This window comes from Onychomys torridus, chromosome 13, assembly GCF_903995425.1.
Source record: "Onychomys torridus chromosome 13, mOncTor1.1, whole genome shotgun sequence".
NCBI lineage: Eukaryota > Metazoa > Chordata > Mammalia > Rodentia > Cricetidae > Onychomys > Onychomys torridus.
In genome coordinates, this window is record NC_050455.1 from 896,137 (window position 1) to 914,891 (window position 18,755).

An 18,755-nucleotide genomic window follows, 5' to 3' on the forward strand; every position below is an offset into this window, starting at 1 on the left:
AAAGTCCAGATCTGGCCATTGGCACACTTGTTGCTATGGTGGTGCCATTTCAGGTACACTTGGCAGACAAATCTAGGACATAGAAGTGTGTATGTTAATCCATACATGCGCACAGACCTCTTCACTTCTCTGTATACATTTAAATAATGAGTTCATATTGAGACCCCCAGTTCTAAAACAAACCCAAACTCATCTTGGCCTTTCCCCTTTCCCTGCATGTAACTTCTTTTCCTCACAGGAAGAAACGGCTTCTCATCTAGCACACATTCACTTTGACTTTTTAATTGACTATGTAATCACAGGCTCCCATCCTGTAAGAACCTGCTTTGCTGACTAAAGTTGTTGTGTGTACTCCTTCTGTCCTTACACTTTCCAGCCAAGTTCTAGTTTGTTTCACTTAGTCCTTCTCTATCTTCACTGTTGTAGTTCACATTCCTTGTGATGAGAGAGGGTTTATTTGTCACCGTTTTTAGTCCACACAGGGTTGGGTTTCTAAAAGCCAATGCCATGCACAGTGATGTGTTCACAGAAGCTTATGTCTCTCCTGGTCTCCATTTTCCCACCTACTTTCCATCCATAGATCTGTAGTTATATGACCATCTTTTCAGTTTGGTTTAATTCAGGGCTTTCCTGGCTTCTTGTGTTTGTTAGTTTGTGGGTTTTGTAGAAATGAGAAACATGTTATTGTTTTTTCCCTCCTACTTCTTTCTTACTGTTTTATGGTATTGTGTCTGTGTGTGTATGTGTGTGTGTATCTGTGTATCTGTGTGTGTGTCTATGTGTATCTGTGTGTGTCTGTGTGGGTGTCTGTGTGTGTCTGTGTGTGTGTGTCTGTGTGTGTGTGTCTGTGTGTGTGTGTCTGTGTGTCTTTCTGTGTGTGTCTGTGTGTCTCTGTGTGTGTGTCTCTCTGTGTGTGTGTCTGTCTGTGTGTGTCTGTTTGTGTGTCTCTGTATGTGTCTCTGTGAGTCTGTGTGTGTGTGTCTGTGTGTCTATGTATGTGTGTCTATGTGTGTGTCTGTGTGTGTCTGTGTGTCTATGTATGTGTGTCTATGTGTGTGTCTGTGTGTGTCTGTGTGTCTGTGTGTGTGTCTGTGTGTGTGTCTGTGTGTGTGTCTGTGTGTGTCTGTGTGTCTATGTATGTGTGTCTATGTGTGTGTCTGTGTCTGTCTGTGTGTCTGTCTGTGTGTGTCTGTGTGTGTCTATGTGTGTGTGTCTGTGTGTGTCTGTGTGTGTGTCTGTGTGTGTGTCTGTGTGTGTGTCTGTGTGTGTGTCTGTGTGTGTGTCTCTGTGTGTCTGTGTGTGTGTGTCTGTGTGTGTGTGTGTCTGTTTGTGTCTGTGTGTCTGTCTGTGTGTGTCTGTGTGTGTGTCTCTGTGTGTCTGTGTGTCTGTCTGTGTGGGTGTCTGTCTGTGTGTGTCTGTGTGTGTGTCTGTGTGTGTGTCTATGTGTGTGTCTGTGTGTGTCTGTGTGTCTATGTATGTGTGTCTATGTGTGTGTCTGTGTCTGTCTGTGTGTGTCTGTGTGTGTCTATGTGTGTGTGTCTGTGTGTGTCTGTGTGTGTGTCTGTGTGTGTGTCTGTGTGTGTGTCTGTGTGTGTGTCTGTGTGTGTCTGTGTGTGTGTCTCTGTGTGTGTGTGTGTGTGTGTGTGTGTGTGTGTGTGTGTGTGTGTGTGTCTGTGTGTGTGTCTCTGTGTGTCTGTGTGTGTGTGTGTCTGTGTGTGTGTGTGTCTGTGTGTGTCTGTGTGTCTGTCTGTGTGTGTCTGTGTGTGTGTCTCTGTGAGTCTGTGTGTCTGTCTGTGTGTGTGTCTGTCTGTGTGTGTCTGTGTGTGTGTCTGTGTGTGTGTGTCTGTGTGTGTGTGTGTCTGTGTGTGTCTGTGTGTGTCTGTGTGTATGTCTCTGTATGTGTCTCTGTGAGTCTGTGTGTGTGTCTGTCTGTCTGTCTGTGTGTGTCTGTGTGTCTATGTATGTGTGTCTGTGTGTGTCTGTGTGTGTCTGTGTGTGTGTGTGTGTGTGTGTGTGTGTGTGTGTGTGTGTGTCTGTGTGTGTCTGTGTGTGTGTCTCTGTATGTGTCTCTGTGAGTCTGTGTGTGTGTCTGTCTGTCTGTCTGTGTGTCTATGTATGTGTGTCTATGTGTGTGTCTGTGTGTGTCTGTGTGTCTGTCTGTGTGTGTCTGTGTGTGTGTCTGTGTGTGTGTGTCTGTGTGTGTGTCTGTGTGTGTGTCTCTGTGTGTCTGTGTGTGTGTGTCTGTGTGTCTGTGTGTGTCTGTGTGTGTGTGTCTGTGTGTGTGTCTGTGTGTGTGTCTGTGTGTGTCTGTGTGTGTCTGTGTGTGTGTGTCTGTGTGTGTGTGTGTGTGTGTGTCTGTGTGTATGTCTCTGTATGTGTCTCTGTGAGTCTGTGTGTGTGTCTGTCTGTGTGTGTCTGTGTGTCTATGTATGTGTGTCTATGTGTGTATCTGTGTGTGTCTGTGTGTCTGTCTGTGTGTGTCTGTGTGTGTGTGTCTGTGTGTGTCTGTGTGTATGTCTCTGTATGTGTCTCTGTGAGTCTGTGTGTGTGTCTGTCTGTCTGTGTGTCTATGTATGTGTGTCTATGTGTGTGTCTGTGTGTGTCTATGTGTATCTGTGTGTGTGTCTGTGTGTATCTGTGTGTGTATCTGTGTGTGTGTCTGTGTGTGTGTGTCTGTCTGTGTGTGTCTGTGTGTCTATGTATGTGTGTCTGTGTGTGTGTCTGTGTGTGTCTGTGTGTCTGTCTGTGTGTGTCTGTGTGTGTCTATGTGTGTGTGTCTGTGTGTGTGTCTGTGTGTGTGTGTGTGTGTGTCTGTGTGTGTCTGTGTGTGTGTGTGTGTGTGTGTGTCTGTGTGTGTGTCTGTGTGTGTCTGTGTGTGTGTCTGTGTGTGTGTGTCTCTGTGTGTGTGTGTCTATCTGTGTGTGTGTCTCTGTATGTGTCTGTGTGTGTGTGTGTCTGTGTGTCTGTGTGTGTCTATGTATGTGTGTCTGTGTGTGTGTCTGTGTGTGTGTCTGTGTGTGTCTGTGTGTGTCTATGTGTGTGTGTCTGTGTGTGTGTGTCTGTGTGTGTGTCTGTGTGTGTGTCTCTGTATGTGTCTCTGTGAGTCTGTGTGTGTGTCTGTGTGTGTGTCTGTGTGTCTATGTATGTGTGTCTGTGTGTGTGTCTGTGTGTCTATGTATGTGTGTCTATGTGTGTGTCTGTGTGTGTCTGTGTGTGTGTCTCTGTGAGTCTGTGTGGGTGTCTGTGTGTGTGTGTCTGTGTGTGTGTCTGGCAAGCACAAGGCCCTTGGTTTGATTCTCAGCTTAAAAAACATGTTTATAACAAAGGCTGGCAATGTAATTTGGTGGAAGAGTGCTTGCCAGGCATTTGTAAAGCTCTGAATTTGTATTTCCCTATGCTAAATATGAGGAAATAAGGTTTATATGTTACATTAATTTATTCAAAAACTTCAACCCAAAGCTTACTTTTTTCCCCCAGTGGCCTATGGTAGACATCAGCATTAGCACTTTAACCTACAAAAAGGACAATGAAATGGGTCTCAAACATTCAACAGCTTTTCTCCAGGAATCTACATTCCTTGGGTCTTTCTGTAAGATGGGTGTGGTTCATCAGCCTCTAATCCTTCACTGTCTAATCCTGGGAGGCCAGTGTAGGCTCATGAAACCCTGTCTCAAAACACAAAAGCAGCAGAAATGTATTTCTTCTTTATATAAGGAAAAGAGACATGGAAGGGGATGTTCTAAAGAAAAGGAAACCTGGCATTTCCTTCTCAAAACTGATATAGACCGGGGCAGTGGTGGCACACGCCTTTAATCCCAGCACTCAGGAGGCAGAAGCAGGCAGATCTCTGTGAGTTTGAGGCCAGCCTGGTCTACAGAGTGAGATCCAGGATAGCCAGGGCTACACAGAGAAACCCTGTCTGGAAAAAACAAAAAACAAAACAACAACAACAACAAAAACTGACATAGAATATGAAAAGAAAAAAAAGAGAGTTGCTCTTAAAGCCTGAACCTCTATGTGGTTAGTGCCCAGTATTGGTCAACACGGAGCTTGTGTGTGTGTGTGTGTGTGTGTGTGTGTGTGTTGTGCAAAAAAACTGTGTAAAACGAGAAACTTTTTTTTTTTTGGCAGGTGTCCTTGTAGATCTGGGTCTGGAGGAAAATGGGATGGCTCATCAAAGAGCAGAGAAATATGTTGTTCGCCTGGACAATGACATTCAAAGCAAGTTTGAAGTTTTTATGAGAAGGGTGAAACAGAACCCGTACACACTGTTTGTACTAGTTCATGACAACTCCCATGTGGAGCTAACGAGGTGATTGCTTCAGTGTGGGCAGATCCAGTATTTCTTCCCTAGCAGTAACTGTTACCTACAGAAATCCTTTAAAGACACGATGTGATGGCCCAGAGACCCTCACACTTGGTGTCTTCCCATTGGTAACTTCCTCCTAATCATTCCTTGCCTATCAACTCTTCTGTCCAATTTGTGTTGATTTTCAATTTTTGTTACTATTGATTTTCTTTATGTATGTCCATTTATGTAGCACTCATGCACACTTAGAAGTCAGAGGATACTACGTGATTCCTGGGATTGAACATGCACACTCACACACAATTACACAAGAAAACAAAAAGAAATATAGAATGAAATGTGTTTTGAGTTTGCATGATAACCTGGCATACCCAAACTTAATAGGACTGAGAAAATTCTAGAGGTATAACTCCCAGCCCTCCTCTCAACCCTCCTCTCAGCCCTCAATCCTCATCCCAGGCCAGAGGCCGAGGAGGGAAGGATGCCATTGTGGACGAAGGTCATTGTAGGGCTGGAAACTTTCACAGTGAAACAATCCAACTCAACACTAATGAGCTACTGTGGGCAGTGTGACTGAGTTCACACTCAGAATAGCTTAGGTACAAACTGAAAATCCAGGAGTGGGGGAATCCCCAAAAAAGTCTGTCTAGAAGGGGTAAGGAAGAATATACATTTTTTTGATCTTTCAAATCATATTTGTTTTGTGAGGCAAGATCTCATTACTTAGCCCAGGGTGGCCTTGAACTATCAATCTTCCTGCCTCAGTTTCTCACATGCTTTCTGATTACAGGTGTGTACTACCACACCCAACTCTCAACTCACATTCTGATTGTATCTGCTCCTCTCAAAAAAATAAGTACAGTGTCATTTCTAAGCTGTTACCCACCCCTGTATCCAGCCAGGTGGGTAAGGAAGCTCTAACAGGACCTTTGCTATTTCTACAGTGTGGTTTCGGGCTCTCTGTCACATGGTGAGCCAACTCATGGCTTGGCTGATCGAGTCATCAACTGCAGGGAAGTTCTAGAAGCTTTCAACCTCCTGGTGCTCCAAGTGAGCTCCTTCCCATACACACTGCAGACCCAACAGTCTCGAATCAGCACCAGCAATGAGGTCCACTGGATACAACTGGACACAATGGTGAGTCTTCCATGCCTAGCCATTTGCAGCTCCCCAGGAGGCAGAACTAAACATGGCCATTGCTTGGTAAAAATACAGCACAAATGTGTCAAGACATCTAATTAACATACATAATGCTTTTTTTCATATGATTGGAATTTTTTGAAATGGGATCTTGCTATTTTGCTGTCTTGCTCTGACCTCCTAGCCTTATTCTGTGTGCTGAGACTATGAAAACTAAACCTTCATGTGCTAATTGCAGTTATTATTATAACACTTAACGACTGGTGAATAGTGTCTTACAGAAAGTTCACTGGGTGGCTAGTATTTAGGTATGTATGTATGTTGTAGATACAAAAGTAATCATACTATATAGATTTTAGTATCCAGATGTGGTAACTAGTCCCTCTAATCCCAGTACTTGGGATTTTGAGGGAGGAGGTCTGCAAGTTCAAGGCCAGCCTTGGTTACATACAGAGTGATGCCCTATTTCCAAACAAATAAAGAAGTAATAGTATACCAGAGCATCATAGTATCCTGAATTACCTGTGTGAATTTAAATGATTAATTTCAAAGTACTGGGGTGGTAGCCCATTGGCAAAGCCCTTGCCTAGGCAAGTGTGAGGCACCTGATTCAATCTTCATACTGAAGAAGGAAAAATAAGACTGATTTTACACTGAGACCTGAACTTTTTATTGTTTTCTTGAGTAGACTAATAGTCTGACTGATGTGTGTCTCTGATAATTACCCTCGCCTTCCAACAACTGGATTGACCATTTCAGAGGGTTCTTAGGCTTCAGATTGATGCTAGAGCAACAGTGCTGGTCCCTTCAGTAGGACTGACAGCTAGGAGTAATCTCCTCAGCACTGTGCATATCAGATGGTCCTTTAAGATTTGGGCTGTAGTCCCTAATAGCTGAGAAATATTTTCTACAGCCCATAAGCTGTATGGTAAATATATTATCAAAGAAATGTTTCATAAAAAATAATCAGCCTCAGTCAGTGTGTTGTCGATCCCTGTGTAAAGATATTGAATGCTTTGGGTACTTAAAAACAAGCATGTTTAAGTCAGAAACTCCAGATATACATGGATATCTACTTGTGAGATGTGCATTTCGCACTGCTGTGAGGCTGGGATGTTGCTTTGTTGGACCTTGAGCCTTCAGAGCACAGGCTGAGCCTGTGGGCTTTTTGGACACAAAGTGGGATTGACAGTAGAACAGATGTATGGAAAAGGTGTCTTTTGAAACTAGTGACACCCTGTGACCCTGGTGACCCTGCAGTCTCACTGCAGCAGCTTGTGGTGGGGTGGAAGTCAGTGCACGTGTGTGCTTATTCCAGCACAGCTCACAGAGAGCAACCTGGAATCCACGCAGCTGTCTGCCAGCTAAGGGACAGACAGTGCATGTATGGAGTGGACTATTGTTCTGCTGTGAAAACGAATGGAAGGCTGCCGTTTGCAGCAATGTGGGTGGGACTAGAGAGCACTGTAGCAATAGAAATCATCAGGCACAGAAAACAAAAATGCATGGTCTCACTTTCATCTGGAAGCTAAAAAGAGGGTCTCAAAGAGATGGAGAGTAGAATGGTGGTTACCAGGGCCTAAAAAGGTGGGTGCTGAAAAGGCTAGAGGGTGGTTAAGAGGTACAGGTGCAGAGATGAGAGGAAGAACTTGCCCTGTTCTCTATGCAATGAGAGAACCATGAATGTTCTCAACACAAAGAAATACAGGTGGCAACTAGGCCAGCTATTCTCATTTTATCATTTATATTATATACACGTACTGAAATGTCACCTGAATGCCACAAATGTGCACAATTACTGTATGTCAGTTAAAGATAAAAGTATTTTTTAACTTATTTTTTTAACTCTAACAAATGAGTTCTCCTATTATATGTGTGTCCCTTCACCATGTTGCTTGGCCAGGCTTTTGCAGAAGGAATTGGACCATGATAGGGGGAAAGGCTCGTCTCTCCTGATACGAATGGGCGTAATGGATTTTCCATGAATCATTCCTGTGTTTATGGTATAACACTTTAGGTATAATAGTGGTATTGGGTCATATGTTTAAAAGGAGTAGTTAATGATATCTACTAATGAACTTACAAATTAAAGTTGTGATTCTGGGGTTTATTAAAAATAACTGGGGGAGGAGGAGTTGTTATACTCTTCTACAAATAGATGTTTAAAAAATCAGACTCTGGAGATGGTTCAGAGGCAGAAGTGCCTGCTTCACAGCCTGACAACCTTTACCTGAGTGTGACCTCTGGGCCACAGAGGAGGGAACCACTCTATGTAGTTGTTTTTACCTCCACATGCACACCATGGCATGTTACACATGAACAACACACTATGCACATAATACACAGAACAAAGTTTTTCATGTAAGTTTTAAAAGATTATTCCTATAATCAGACATGATAATTATAGATATAATATGATAATAATAGACATGCCACACATGTTTTTGTCCCAGTTTCTTGAAGAGCTGAGGCTGGAGGATTACTTGAGCCCAGTTCCGCCTTAAAAAATTAATATATTTTTTTGTTTTATTTTTGTTTTGTTTTGTTTTTGAGACAGGGATTCTCTGTGTATCTCTGACTGTCCTGGATCTCTCTCTGTAGACTAGGCTGGTATCAAACTCACAAAGATCCGCCTGCCTCTGCCTCCTGAGTGCTGGGATTAAAGGCTTGTGCCCCCAGTGCCTGGCAAAAAAAAATAATACTTTTTAAATAAATAATCCCTAAGGAACTGAGGTCAACAGAGAGAAAGAAAAATGGGTTGATCTGTACCCTATCACGCTGAGTCCACCTAGCAACATGTAGGAGAAAGGTCCTAACAACTCACTTCCCTCTGCTGTTCGGATGGGTATCCAGCTGGGTAGAAACTGAAATGTAACAAAGTACTTCAGTTCAAAAACCATTGTCAGCCCTTGTAGACCTGTGCTCACCTTTCATAGAACACCTAGGGGTTAGCAGTTGCAAGAGAAAGCAGAGCGCGGTTAGGAATTGAGCTCAGGTTACTTAGTGGAAGTGCCTTTGCCCGCTGAACCACCTCATCAGCCCTGGTTGTCTTTCCCCAGACAAACCAGTACCAGCGCTGAGGAGGAAAGTCTTCTGCATGACTGTGTGCCACAGTCCAGATAAAGCTGGAAGGAGAAATGGGTGGGTTTCTTCCCCAAAGTGACCAGTGCAACACACAAGTCCACCGAAAAAGAAAAGAGCACATCTTTTGCAATTCTTGCATAAGACCCTGTGCTGGCAAGCAGGGTGATCTTGTTTGAAGGATATTAAACTAAATTAAATTAATTAAATTAAAAACTTCCTAATAATAGCATCTTTTTATTTTGTTTTGTTTTGTTTTTCGAGACAGGGTTTCTCTGTGTAGCTTTGCACCTTTCCTGGAACTCACTTGGTAGTCCAGGCTGGCCTCGAACTCACAGAGATCCTCCTGGCTCCGCCTCCCGAGTGCTGGGATTAAAGGCGTGCACCACCACCGCCCGACAATAGTGTCTTATATTGTTAAAGATCTTTATAATTTCTATGTATATGTATATGTATGTGTGTGCATGTTAGTATGTACACATACATGTGGGTGCACACAAAAGCCAGAAGAGGGCATCAGAGACCCTGGAACTTCTGTTACAGGCAGTTGTAAGCCACCATATTGGCATTAGAAACTGAACTTGGGTCCTCTGTTGGGGTCCACTTGTTGCCAGAGCAACAAGTGTTCTTAACCATTGAGCTATCTCACTAGCTACCCCTATATTTATTTTTATAGACTCTACAAATCACAAGATTTATAACATGGGTTGTTTGATGGCTCTGGGGCTGGGGATGTAGTTAAGTTGGTAGAATGCTTGCTTAGCATGCATGAAGCCCTGGATTTGAAACCCATCACTGCATAAAGCCAGGCATCATGGCACACACCTGTGGTGCCAGCATTGTGAGATGGAGGCAGGAGGATCAGAAGTTTGAGATCATCTTCAGCTGTGTATCAAGTTCAAGGCCAGCCTGGGCTACTTGAGATACTGTCTTGAAAAGAAAAGTTCAGTATTGTAGCCACTTCTAACAAGTTATGCATGAGTTTCTGTCACTCATTTCCAGTGTTACTAGCTTTACCCCTGGTCCATTCTTATTTCTGCTGTCCTCATCTTCTTCCTCTAGTTTATTTTTGTTTTAGTATCAGCCTTGTTTTTTCTTTATAAAATAAACTAGAGAATGCTTAAAGACAAATTTCAATTCATAATAAATAAAAAAAGCATGAAAATAAAATGAGCAGGTATCAAGAAAAATTACTATAAAAACTGAAGAAAAAGGAAAGAAAATTATAAACAAACAAATAAAAACCAAATCTATGAAGTCACAAAACTTACTTAATATTCTGGGCCTTCTTAGATGAAAGACAGCAGCATGTTGCACATCCCAGTATCCTCTGAGGGCATCCTTGTGTCATATCCCAGAATAGTTACTCATTTGCATGGTGATGACTGAGTCAGTGGAGGGGGAAGGATTGGTGCTGTGTTCTGTCTAATGAAATAGGATGTTCATATTGCATTGTAATTTTATACTCCATATGAAAACTAATTTTTATTTGTAAAAGGAGTTGCCATAATTAAATAGCACCAAAAACTTAAGTGTTTGCAACACAGGAGTTTTTTAGTGTCTCCCCAATCAGAAAAGAGAGCTGCTTCTAGCAGGAAAAGAAGGTATTGGCCTGTCAATCTGAAAAAAAGGAAAACAAACCTGGCAGGGTTCCCATTGGCTTAAAAGAAACATGTCAACATCCTGCCAAATTCCATGGAAATGCAAAGTTGGTGTCAAGTTTCCAACAAGGTTTTTTTTTTTTTCCTCCACCCATATCTCATCACACACACACATACACACCACACACACACACACACACACACACACACACACACACACACACACACTGTCTTCACTGGGGTCTGCTCTGTTTTCAATCAGGAGGATGTGGGCTGTGAGAAGCTCTACTTTGGCTTGAATGAATACAGCAAGTCTCTGCAGTGGGGTATCACCAGCCCACTCCTGAGATTCGATGAGACCTTCGAGAAGATGGTGAGCACACTGTTAGAGAGGTAAGGAAAGATGGCTGTCCCTTGCTTAACTGTATGTCAAGCATAGTGAAATGCCTATTTGGCCGTGTCACATGATTCATGGAAAGGCCAAATATAAAGGTCTTTTTATATGACCGTACAAGGAGAACAAATGCAAAATGGCCCAAGTGGGAGACCCAGTACCACGTTCACAACTGTCTCCTTGTCAGTTTCATTGCAGAGGAGGCTGTGTGTTGAAGGTACTCCTCTGAGCCCTGGCCAGCCTCTGACATTGTTTGTCAGTCACTGTGGACAAGGGTCCCTAGACAACTCCTCAGAGCGAAACTCTTCTTTGAAAACTGGCTATGCACTGAAACATTTCAGCTTGTTCTATCCTTGGGATCCATCCTCTGTCTTGACCTTCAAGGATGAGGGTCTTAACTCTTCTGTTTTAGGGATAATTCTTTCTGCCTTGGTAGCCTTCCTTTTATTTCTCAGCTCCAGGTCAAACCTTGAAAGATTATGTTTTTGTTTTTCTCAGAGCCTGATTCATAGACTCCCCTCCTGCCCTCTGCCCCTGCCTCTGTGTGACCATCTCAGATTGGTTGGGGAGAGGGGTAAATTAGACCTGCTGGTAGCTCTAGTTTCTTAACACTGAATTGGGTTGGGCACAAACATCTCTTTAACAGTCTGTCCTATCATTTGGGAAATGTTTTAAGAGATAAATAAAAAACAAAGACAAGTGGATTTACCCAGCCCAGCACAATACAGCTGTGTCAGGGAAGGGTGCAGGTGCAGAGTAGGGCCAGTACTGCCACTGCTGTTAACTTTGGCAGTCATAACCAACCCTGTGGCATTAACCTGCATGTGACCCTAGATTTCCACAGCCTTCCATCAGATACCTTTTTACTTTCCTACCTAGTCCTTTCCCTGGCTTAGAACGTGTCTCTCAACCCAATAAGTAAGAGTGTACAGCTTTTATTTTAAAAGATGGTTCCAGCAACTTCAGATATAAATTTTGTAATACAAAACCACTACTATAGTTTAGTGCAAATGAATTGGGGAAACGTCACCATTAAGTCATAATTTTGTCAAAGTGTCAAATGTAAATGTCTGTATTTGGAAGTTACTATTCTAAATTTTTTTGAACATGGGCCAGCAAAATAACCCCAAGCTTTAAGTGTAGCTTATGTGAGGTTTCTTCCCCTCCAGCATTCTGCCCAAGCTAGCTTTTTGAACAGCTGAAAGCCCTATTCCAGGACTGGCCCGTCTCAGGCTTCTGTGCTTCCCCGGCCTACTCAAACCCTGAAGTCAAGAAGACAGTGATGGAGACCTGAAGACAGCAAGACCCTGTCCTGTCTCCAGTCAGCCCCCGGGATCTAGAACAAGTAGCTAGACTCTCTCAGCCTTCACACTCACTCTCCTGGGAAAGGTGGAGTGGTTGAAGTATGGCCACCTTTGGTACATTCCCCCTAAAATACGTCAAGACCATGGTATTCACTTAAATAGCCTGGCTGGTATTCGACCCTAGGCTTTTCTAGGCAAGCTTGTGAACATTTGTTAAATTTTAAAGAGAACTATCAAGTAGAGCAAAGGTGAAATTCCCTATTTGCCTACCCTGCTGCTGGACTACTCACAAGCTACCAATGAGTGGCCAGGAAGAAAGGGACCAGACTCCTCAGCACTTTGCTGGGCTCTGGGCACCCCAGCCAGCCCCTGCACAGCCCTGACTTGCCAGTGCCTACTTTCTCAGTGGGGCCTCTGCCCTTTTGTCCTCAAGTCTCCCTTCCAGAGGAAGAACACCAGAGCGACCGGTTTATCTTCTACCTACACCCAAACGGCCAACCTGACCAATGTGACTGGCTCACCAGGCAGGCTAGGCTCACATTTCCTCGGCTTCCTTAATTGAACAGTCTCTGATGATAAAAGGCCCACCACTAGGGGGTGCCCTTTCTCCAGCTAACTCCAATTGTCCCCTGCACCAACTCATTTTTGGGGGAAGATATATTTCTGCTACCCATAGAGCTGACCTCAAATTAGCAATAATTCATGTGTTGGTATATTTTTTGCTAATTGTGTTGTTGTTGTAACAGCATCCCATTATGCAGCCCAGGCTGGCCTAGAATTTGCTATGTAGCCCAGATTGGGCTTAAATTTTTTATCTTCCTGCTCTGACTCACATGTGTTGGGTTTACAGGTATGCTCCACCACTCCAGCTACACTTATCCTTTTTAAATCCTTTTTTAATGTCTGATACACCAAGAATAATGACAGCGATGTCTGTTTCCTTACATCTGAGAAGTGAGCTGGCAATGCCTCCAGAATGAGGTTAAGATCTGGGGATTGGGACTCATCCACAATTAACTTGCACCGACCTGTGTCTCAGTATTTAATGAGCATCCCAATTGCCGGTTGGGGAGGGGGCTGTTCAGCTGCAGGGCGTGTGTGCTCTGGCAGTTTTAACTTACCGGTTTGGGTGCTGGTCCACTTTGAGAAGGTAGGACCTCTATGCCAGTCCCCAAACTCTAATTTACTCCATCTATCCCAACGGGTTACACCTGCTTTGGAGGTGCAACCACTTCTAGTCGTGTGGGATCCAAGGTTATTCTGCTCTCTTGTCCCTTCCTGCAATGTTCCAGCTGCATTTTCCTGCACATGCCTTGCTGTTCCTGCTGGCCCTCTGCCCTGTGCTAGCTGCCTGTGTTCTGCCTGTCATAGGTACCCCAGGCTGCATAGTATGGTCGTACGCTGCTATCTTCTCATCCAGCAGTACTCAGAGGCCCTGATGGCTCTCACCACCATGGCATCACTCCGAGACCACAGCACACCAGAAACGCTCAGCATTATGGATGACCTTCTCAGCTGCCCAGGAAAAACCAAAAGTGGGAGGGGACACATGCTCGTCATCAGAGTGCCTTCGGTGCAGCTGGCCATGCTGGCCAAGGAGCGGCTGCAGGAGGTGCGAGACAAGCTGGGTCTGCAGTACCGCTTTGAGATCATCCTGGGGAACCCGGTCTCGGAACTCCACATTGCTACGCACTTTGTGGCTCGATTAAAGGTTAGCAAAGGGCAGGATTGTGGTCTTTTTCTGTTTCCAGGACTCTCAGACAGATGGACCACCCAGAGAACTGAGTTGAATAAGTTTTCGCACGTGTGAGTTTGACCTCCCTGACCAGGCTAAGGCTAAACTAAAGGATGCACTTGCTTTTCTTCATTGAAACTAGTTTCTAATGATCCCGTCAAATCCCTCTTCCTATGTATGCGCAGTTGTTCTCCATGCCCTTCAGGTGCAAGTGCAAAAAATGACCTAATTTGCCCCCATCTTTCTCGACCTTGCTCCAGATGCATCTGGTCCACTGCCTTCTGTTTTCTCAGGGAAAGGTAAGCGGTTCTCTCTACCTCTCAACTCACTAATTCTCTTCTGTGCATCTAGCCTATATGTCAGCTGGTGGTCGGTGGGTAACTATTCCTGTTGATCTTCTCACTCATCCAGAACAACGTCCAGCTCCCTTGCATGTGGATTTCCCAGCTTGCTACTTTGTATTCTTTTTGACCCTTGGTGCCAGGTTTTGGCATGATCCTGCCCCTTGCTGCTCCTGTAGCCAGGGACTGCCTGCCTGTCCTCAGACCTCCTGTCCCTATGCCTGGCCCAGGCTTCTGGAGGACTTTATTACCTTCCTTGTCTTGACTATTAGAAAGCATTTAATCAAATGCCCACATTTGTATTGATGTGGGGCTGAGCTAGCCACTGTATGTCTGAGTCAGACTGACATGATGTCCCCCACTATACATTAAATCCCACGTTAAATTGGGTTATGAATGACCTAGTTTAGCACACACTTGCTGAAATGAAAGCATGTGGTCTTGAAGGATTTGAACCACATGATTTCCTCAAGCTCTAACTTGGAGATTTTTATTTGCTATTGGTAAATAACTTTGCAAATGTTAGCTTTCCTGTTGTATTATCTAACCTACACGGAATACTCCAAGATACTTGATAAGCAACTAGAACAAGTAAAGTTATCCCCAAACAGAAACTCATATTCAGTAGCAATTATAATGTCTCTGTTTCAGATATAGATGTATGTCCACTACTTCTAGGAAAGACTGGATTTTTAGAAGTCAGACCTACAGCTTTTCACTAGAGAAGTTTCTCCCAGTATGTGGAAGGAACTGAAGCGTACGTGCCTAGCATAAGGACGGCTCTTGGTGTTGCTTCAATGCAGCTGCCATTTGTCATTGGTGATTATTCTTTGGGAGGGTCAGGGTGAGAGAATGAAGCTGGAGTGGTGTTCTTTTTATTCCAGCTAGTTGAGAAATGCAGGCTCTGTGCTCCCACTCTCACTGAAGGTCATGAGAAGTAGTCTAGTGGCCTTCACACCTGGGCTTCCTTGTGGGTAGATGTGTGTCATTAAGGTTTGAGTGATGGAGAAAAATAAAGTTATGGTCAAAGGCCACCTTATAGGAAACCCCAGGGTGAATCACCATGCTCCTGAAACCATCCTCTGGTGCTGCTACTGAGATGCAGGGCTTGAGGCAGCCTGAAAAGACTGAAGAACTAGAACAAATAGATATACAGCAGCACTCTGGGGAGTCACACACCTGTAGCTGAGCTTAGGACACCCTGTACACCATGTGCAGGGTGTCCCTTGGGTTGGTCCTGATTCTCTTTATATAGCTCCTGACACAGTCTTGGGTCTTCTGCTTAGAAGGTCAGTATATATCAGTGGGTTATAAAAATCTGCCCCCCTGGGCCACTGTTTAAAATATACAATGAAGCTGTCCATCGCTCTGAGCATCAGGGTCACTGGCAGTGCTTAGGGAAAGGGGACATTGGCTATGCATGCATCCTAGGTTAGGATCACTGTTCTGAGAGTGTGCCATATGTGAGGGCTTCCTACATGATTATTTCCCAAGGCAGTGAGAACCTCTTTCATTGATCTGAGTAGCTGCTAGACAGACACATAAGGGAGTCCCAGATTCTCAGAACCTCTGTGTCCTCAGTCTCTCCTTTCTATACCACTGGTGTGAGCATGAAAAATATGAACTCCTGTGAAGTGCTCACATCTAAGCAAGACTACCTCTCATCAGCTAGCTCCTGGCTCCTAACATCCTTTACCATTCTCAGAAGGCAGAGGTGCCTTTTATCTTCAGTCTTGGTAAAATGCAACACTGCTCCCATTATATGACCTCATTTTTGTATGTATTCCTCTTTATCTTATTATGCATTGTGGTTAGTTGGCAAGAGATGGCAAGCATTAAAATTTTAACCATGGACAGATTAACATTTTAACCTTAAATAAATCAATCAGTTTGCTCAACAAGCATGTGAAGCTTCTATATAATTGCCTTGGTAGTGAGCCTAGTATTGAGCTGAAACTAAGTTCTTATCCAGTCTTTTGTGTTGGCTTAAGTGCCTCCAGGGGAGGAAACATTCTGAGGCCCCAGAAGATCCATGGGAAAAGTTACTATCATTCATCACAAATAGTGATATAATATAATAATAATATTATAATAAGTAGTAGATAGTAAATAATTTAATAAGTAGTAGATGGGAGAGCATGCCATTGTGGTTTGACTAGTTATTTGTTTTGTCAAGAGTAAAAGTGAGATGTGTTTGTACTCTTTGGAAAAGCTCCTCAAATGGTGAAACATCTGTTATTCTATATTAGCCTGCTTCTTTACCCTTGGTGGAATCATGACCTAATGGTGGATTTCAGAATCTAAAATTCTGAAGGGGAATTCTTATTGTCAGGAAAAGCATGAACGCAGCGTGACAGCTGCTTAGTAAAATGGCTTCTGTTCCAGGATTGTTTGCTCTGATGAGGTAACTTGTTGTCACCTTGATGTTCAGTGTGGTGGGGAATTGATATCCTTCTGAAGATGTTTGTTTGGAGGCAAGGTCTCAAGTAGCCAGGCTGGTCTTAAACTCACCATGTAGCTGAGGATGAACTTGAAACTGATTCTCCTCCTCCACCTCATGAGCCATTACAGGCATATGCCATCATACCAGGGTCCCACAGTGCTGAAGGTCACCCCAGGCCTTTGTGCATGCTGGCCTAACCACTCCTGGGAGAAAGTGCTTTTTAAAGATTTTAAAATCTCTCTCTCTCTGTGTGTGTGTGTGTGTGTGTGTGTGTGTGTGTGTGTGTGTTGTGTGTGTGAATATGGGTGCCCATAGAGGTTAGAAGAGGGATCAGATCCCCTGGAGCTGGAGTTGCAGGTGACTGTGAGCTGCCTGACATGGGTGCTGGAGACTGAACTCCAGTCCTCTTGCAAGAGCAGGAAGTGCTCTTTAATTGCTAAGCCATCATTCCAACTCAAGAATGTATTTTATATATATATATATATATATATATATATAAACATTGATTTTCTTTTATTTAAAAATATTTGACCATGTTTCCCCTCCCGAACTCCTCCCAGAACTGCCCCCACTTCTTACCCACCCCACTTTGTTTTTCTTATCTTCCAAAACAAAACCCACAAAAATGAAAACCTGAAACAGACAAGCAAAAGACCAACAGGATAAAAAGTCAACAACAAAAAAGAAAGGGTCTGTTTTCTGTCTGCCAGGTACTCCGTGCACAGGGTCTGCCTGGAGTGTGGTTGATACACCGGCTAATGCTCCACAGGAGAAAACTTGTTTCCATTCAGCAGCAAGTACCATTACAAATAGCTTCTTGACCTAGAGCTGAACTCCTTGTCCACTTCCACCACTTGACACTAGAATTTTGTCTCCCTCTAACCTGTGAGGGTCTGTGTGTGTGTGTGTGTGTGTGTGTGTGTACAGATGCATGCACATGCAGTCTGTGAATTCCGATGTGTGTCTATCCTGTTTCCCTGGAGTCAGCACTTCTGCTTCTTACACTCTCTCTGCCTCCTCTTCCACACTGATCCATGATCCCTGAGGGGAGGGGTTTGGTGAAGACTCCATTTAGGACCGAGTGCTCTGAAGTCTCTCACTCTGGCTGCTGACCACTGTGGGTCTTGGTGTTAATTCAAGAAGCTGCTTCTCTGTTGTAAGCTGAGTGAGGCACTGACTATGGATACAGTAGTATATCTAGGAGTCATTTTACTGCTGTGTTCTTTCCATAGAATAATAGTAGTAGGGTTTCCCCTTGGCCCATGACCTGGCTAGTCTCAGGCTCATGGCCTTTTTAGCAGTGTGGAATGTGTCCAATCAAAAAGTGGCTATTTAGTCGGCTGTTTAAAAAATGAAATTATGGAGGCTGAAGAGATGGCCCAGCATTTGGGAGCACTAGACCAATGCTCCTGGGTCTTTCAGCGGACCTGGATTCTCTGCACTCACATGGCAGCTCACACCTGTTTAACTCCAGTCCTAGAGGATCCAGTGACCTCTGTGCACACATGTGGTACACAGACATATGTGCAGGCAAAACACCCATATTCATAAAATTTAAAAAAAATGAGTCATGAAATTTTCAGGTAAATAGATGGATTTTTTTTAATATCCGTCATCTTATTCCTTCTCCTTCCTCCCTTCCCTCCCATCCTTTCCACAGGGTCCCACTGTGTATCCCAGACTGACTTTGAACTCAGCTGGGATTACAGGTGTGTACTACAATGCCAGCTCTCATTAGGAATTTTCTAGCTCTCAATAAAACATTAATTGAACCATTATATAATCTCTTGTCTAATAGATTTCCATGTATTTTGATCTTAGCAAAGGAAATGTTTGAAAAATGTGTGTTACTTAAAAATTATTAATAATTATTTTATAAGAAACAAATATAATTAACAATAATTTTAAATTAAATATGAATTATTAAAATAATTCTAATAATTAATATATTTTATTTATTTGAGACAGGTTCTCACTATATAGCCCTGACTGACCTGGAATTTACTATGTAGACCTGTTGTTGGTTATTTTTAGTCTGCCTGCCACCCAGCTCCCAAATATAGCACACACAGAGGCTTATTCTTATTATAAATGCACAGCCTTAGCTTGGCTTATTTCTACCCAGCTTTCCTTAATTTAAATTATCCTATCTTTTGCCTCTCGGCTTTTCCCATTCTCTTACTTCCATAAATTTTACTCTTACTCCATGGCTTGCTGTGTGGCTGAGTGGCTGGCCCCTGGAGTCCTCCTCCTTCTCTAGCTACTTATTTCTCTTTTATCCCATATTTCTCTTCCTGTCTCTTCTCTCTGCCTGCCAGCCCCACCTGTTCTTTCTCCTACTTTGCTATTGGCTGTTCAGCTCTTTATTAGAACATCAGGTGTTTTAGACAAGCACAGTAACACAGCT

General features: G+C 43.5%; 1 protein-coding gene across 1 annotated transcript in view; it reads left to right on the forward strand.

The window, feature by feature from the left end:
- The window catches only part of Greb1l (GREB1 like retinoic acid receptor coactivator), a 132,993-nt gene that overhangs the window by 82,201 nt on the left and 32,037 nt on the right, over nt 1-18,755 (forward strand). Inside the window, exons 15-18 of the mRNA XM_036204260.1 lie at nt 4,132-4,312; nt 5,254-5,446; nt 10,394-10,524; nt 13,201-13,540. Coding sequence (XP_036060153.1) covers nt 4,132-4,312; nt 5,254-5,446; nt 10,394-10,524; nt 13,201-13,540 — 845 coding nt within the window. The remainder of the gene's footprint in view (nt 1-4,131; nt 4,313-5,253; nt 5,447-10,393; nt 10,525-13,200; nt 13,541-18,755) is intronic.